Source organism: Acanthisitta chloris, unplaced genomic scaffold (genome assembly GCF_000695815.1).
Source record: "Acanthisitta chloris isolate BGI_N310 unplaced genomic scaffold, ASM69581v1 scaffold19966, whole genome shotgun sequence".
Lineage (NCBI taxonomy): Eukaryota > Metazoa > Chordata > Aves > Passeriformes > Acanthisittidae > Acanthisitta > Acanthisitta chloris.
This window is the reverse complement of record NW_008676795.1, coordinates 6625-10651: the sequence shown is the minus strand read 5'-3', so window position 1 is coordinate 10651 and position 4027 is coordinate 6625. Positions and strand designations below refer to the sequence as shown.

General features: G+C 53.5%; 1 protein-coding gene across 1 annotated transcript in view; it reads right to left on the bottom strand.

Annotated features, from left to right (window-relative positions):
* Positions 1-4027, bottom strand: part of LOC103803703 (trifunctional purine biosynthetic protein adenosine-3-like) — a gene marked incomplete at its 5' end in the record, with an annotated part of 10776 nt that overhangs the window by 395 nt on the left and 6354 nt on the right. The window contains 6 exons of the mRNA XM_009076276.1: positions 8-129; positions 623-735; positions 1279-1420; positions 2220-2350; positions 2620-2763; positions 3696-3902. Coding sequence (XP_009074524.1) covers positions 8-129; positions 623-735; positions 1279-1420; positions 2220-2350; positions 2620-2763; positions 3696-3902 — 859 coding nt within the window. The remainder of the gene's footprint in view (positions 1-7; positions 130-622; positions 736-1278; positions 1421-2219; positions 2351-2619; positions 2764-3695; positions 3903-4027) is intronic.

The following is a 4027-nucleotide window of genomic DNA, read 5'->3' as shown; positions in this document are numbered from 1 at the left end:
GAGCTGCAGGGCCACGGGGAACGCGCGGCCCTCGGCCTCCTTCACCCGCTCCGACAGCACCTCCTGCCCCTCCTCGGCCCTCAGCGCCATCGGCTCCTGGTGGATCACGGCCCTGGGGCTGGAGTCCTCCTGCAAGGGGATAGGGGGCTCAGCAGGCTCTGGCTGGCTGGGGAACATCTCATGGGAGAGCTTGGTGAGCACATGTGTGCTCAATGGGAATCCCTGTCAATGGGATATGGGGGGACTCAGGAGGTTCTGGTTGACCTGGGAACATCTCATGGGAGAGCTTGCTGAGCACACCTGTGCAGGAGGCTCCAAGGACACCTGGAGAGGTGTCACCTCCTTGAGGGACACCTCCGTGACATCAGGGATGCAGTGGGCAGGGAGATGCGGGTGGCACACCCAGGGTAGGGAGTAACTGGAACAAACCCACCCCAAAACACCAAGAAGGAGCCAGGACTCGAAGCAACCCCAAAGGCAGTGTAATCCCACGTCTTCCTGGATTTACTGGCAGCACTCCCAAGATTCCCACACATTCCTGTTGTCCCTGCCTGGCTCTGCCTCCAGGAATACAACAAACCTACAAATTCCTGTCCCTGGGCTCCCAGTGCTGAGCACTCACCAGGACAAAGTGCACGGTGCAGCCTGTGACTTTCAATCCAGGTTGCAGAGGCTCCTGCTGGGCACTGCCAGCCTTGAGTGGCAAAAGGGATGGAGAAGCATTCAGGATTTTCCCTGGGAATCAATGAGAGAGGAGAGAAAATGGAAAAACAATAATTTGAACTGAATTCCCTTTAAAAATTCCTCTAAAAACAGAAGTGAGATGTGATCACCAGTCCAAAACCAGCACTGAGCGCCCTCTGAGCGGAGGAAATTCTGCCCTGTCCTCAGGGCAGCACAGGAGGGAGAGGAATGGAGAAATCAGCCTCTCTCCCATTTTTTCTTGAGTGGGGAGAGAGCTCAGGGCTCCCCAGCACAGCTCCTTGGTAAAGGAGGATCAAACGCCTTCCCAGAGGGAAGCAGCAGACCCAGGCCATGCCCGTGGTTTTTTCCCTCCTGCTGCAGCTCAGGGAGTTTCTGGCAATGCACAGCCACATTCCAAACACAGTCCCAGTGCCAGAAGGAATGGAAGCACAGGGAAGCCCATGGATGGATATGTCACCAGTGCCAGCAAGGCTGAGGGGTTTAACCAAAGGATGGGACCAAGGAACTGAGGGAGGAATCCTGGGCAAACCAATCACCCCTGGGGGAGTTGCTCTCTTACATGCCATTCCTTACCTTTCCATTTCTGGAGGAAAGGGCTGGACAAGATCCTCATAAACCCTGAGAGACAGATGAGCTCCACAGAGAACTCCTGCAGGACTCGGTCGATGGTGCTGTCAAACTCCGAGCGACTCCCATAGAGCTTGTGGTCAATCACCTGAGCCAAGGAGACACACCAGAGGGCATGGAGACAGCCCAGCAAGGACACAGCCTGGGGGATTGGGAGCAGCTACTTGGGAAACAAAGAGGAACACAGTGGATTCAGTCCAGGCTGCTCCATGATTTGACAGGAGGTTGCAGTGAGGTGTGGGTTGGTCTCTTTGCCATGGCCCAAGGGAAAGAACCAGAGGAAATGGTCTCAAGTTGCACCAGAGGAAGTTCAGGTTAGATATTAGAACCATTTTTGTCCCTGTGGGAGTGTTCAGGCATTGGAATGAGATGCCCAGGGAGGTGGTGGAATGTTCTGGAAGTCTCTGGAAGTGTTCCAGAGGTGTCTGAATGTGGCCGGAATGAAGAGGAGGTAGCAGGTCTTCCATTTTTTCCCCCACCTCACCCTCAGCTCTCCAGGAAAGTGTTGATTCCAGTGCCTCAGGGGGCTCCGGGAGAGCTGCAGAGGGACTTGGGACAAGGGAGGGAGGGACAGGACACAGGGAATGGCTTCCCACTGCCAGAGGGCAGGGACAGGTGGAGATTGGGCAGGAATTGCTCCCTGGGAGGTGCTGAGGCACTGGCACAGGTTGCCCAGAGCAGCTGTGGCTGCTCCATCCCTGGGAGTGTTCCAGGCCAGGTTGGATGGGGCTTGGAGCAGCCTGGGCTGGTGGGAGGTGTCCCTGCCCAGGGCAAGGGTGGGATGAGATGAGCTTTAAGGTTCTTCCAACCCTAACCAGCAGTTCCTGACCACCACAGGTTCAGCACCAGGGAGCTAGAGGAAAAAGGACAGGAAAGAGGTGCCTTACCCTGGTGGGAATTCCAGCCCGAGCTGCATTTCGTAGCTCCTCCACTCCAGACTTGTTGGAGATGACAAGGACAACCTGAGCACAGCTGCCTGGTTCCTTGGTGTAACCAATGAGGGCAGAGAGGTTCGTGCCTCGAGCAGAGAGAGCAAACAGTGAGGACAGAGATGAGCACCAATGTCATGGGATGGGCAGCATGGCACTAAGATGGGCACCCATGGCACTGGGATGTAGTCTCATGTCCCTGGAAGGAGCACCCACATCACTGAGATGGCAATTGCCACCTTGGGGTTAGAAGGCTCCATGGACTCTACTGGAAAAGCCAAGGTGGATGCACCTGTCTCAGGGCTGATCCTCTCCTGTGTCAGAACATTTCTCTGTGTCACCACCACTGAAATCTCACCTGTCCCAGAGACCAGAACAGCTACGTTGACCTTCCTCCTCCTGGGCTGGTGCTGGCTCTCAGTGTTGGTGTCACTCAGCAGGTGCTGGGGGCTGCTCAGCTGCAGAGCTTCCTCAAGGTTCTCCACTTGGACGTGAGAACCTCCTCCAAATACATGAGGAAAAGGTTAAATTACCTTACATTCTACTTTTTCATCTACATTTACTTTGTATATCAAGTTTCAATGACAAGAAGATGTACCAGCAATGACTATGCTGTCACTGATGGAACTACAAAGACATTCACTGCTTGGACAACCCAACCCAGGAGTTGTGCTGATCTCTTGTCTTACTCACTCAGAGTTAGCATAGAATGTTAAGGGGTTGGAATGGATCTGGAAAATCATCTCACCCCAACACCCTGCCCTGGGCAAGGACACCTCCCACCAGAGCAGAGTTGTTGACAAAGGCCTAGGCATGGCATGGCCTCTTCAAGGATTAGCCCCACCTTTATACCTCTTCCTCTTCCTCTCATGCTGCAAAATGACACTGAAATGATATTGAGGGAGCTGAGGTGACATTTTGGCTGTCTAGCTGTTTGGTATCCAGAGGGATTTTGGCCCAAGCCATCTGACTGTCAATTTATGGCTACACCAGAAATCAATCTTCTGACCTACCATCACACATGACCACGCACAGCTGTGGCCTAGCCTCAATCCTAGTATGGACCTGTGTGAGCTGGGAAGGGGCAGGGAATGAGGTGAGGTGATTCAATGACTGTGGGGAGATGCCAGCCAATGTCTGAGGCAGCAGAAGGATGTACTCAAGTAGGTCCCTGAGTGAGAGATTGTTCAGGGACACTGAGCTCTCACTGCACTTACTAATGAGATCTAGATGTGGAGGTGTCAAATAATCTCCAGACAACTGATGCCTCCTAGGAGATGACCAGAACTTCACAGAATCACTCCAGAAAAACTTCTTCTCTCCCAGCATTAACACTGAACAGCACATCCTGGAGCGCAAACCCCTCTGAAGTGAACTCAAAGCTGTCACTCAAACCACATCTGATGTGTGTGGCTTCATTTCCCACCTGCTAACCTGTGCGACAAGGAGCAACCACCTTCCCGATCAGCCAAGCCTCCTCATGCCTCTGAATGTCCTTGAGAACGTGCTGGGCCAGGTCCTCCTGCACCACCAGCACTGCCCCAATGCCACAATGGAAGGTCTGAGCCATCTCCTCTGCAGAGAGGTTCCCTTCCTTGTACAGCCACCAGAAGATTTCAGGGATCTTCCAGCTGAGAGCATCTGGAAGTGATGGGAATGTGTGAGGCCAGCACAGAGTTTGCTGTTGTGGTGACAGTGATGTGTCACACAGCTGAGACACTAATTCTTGTTATCACAGAATCAGAGAGTCACTGAGGTGGGAAAAG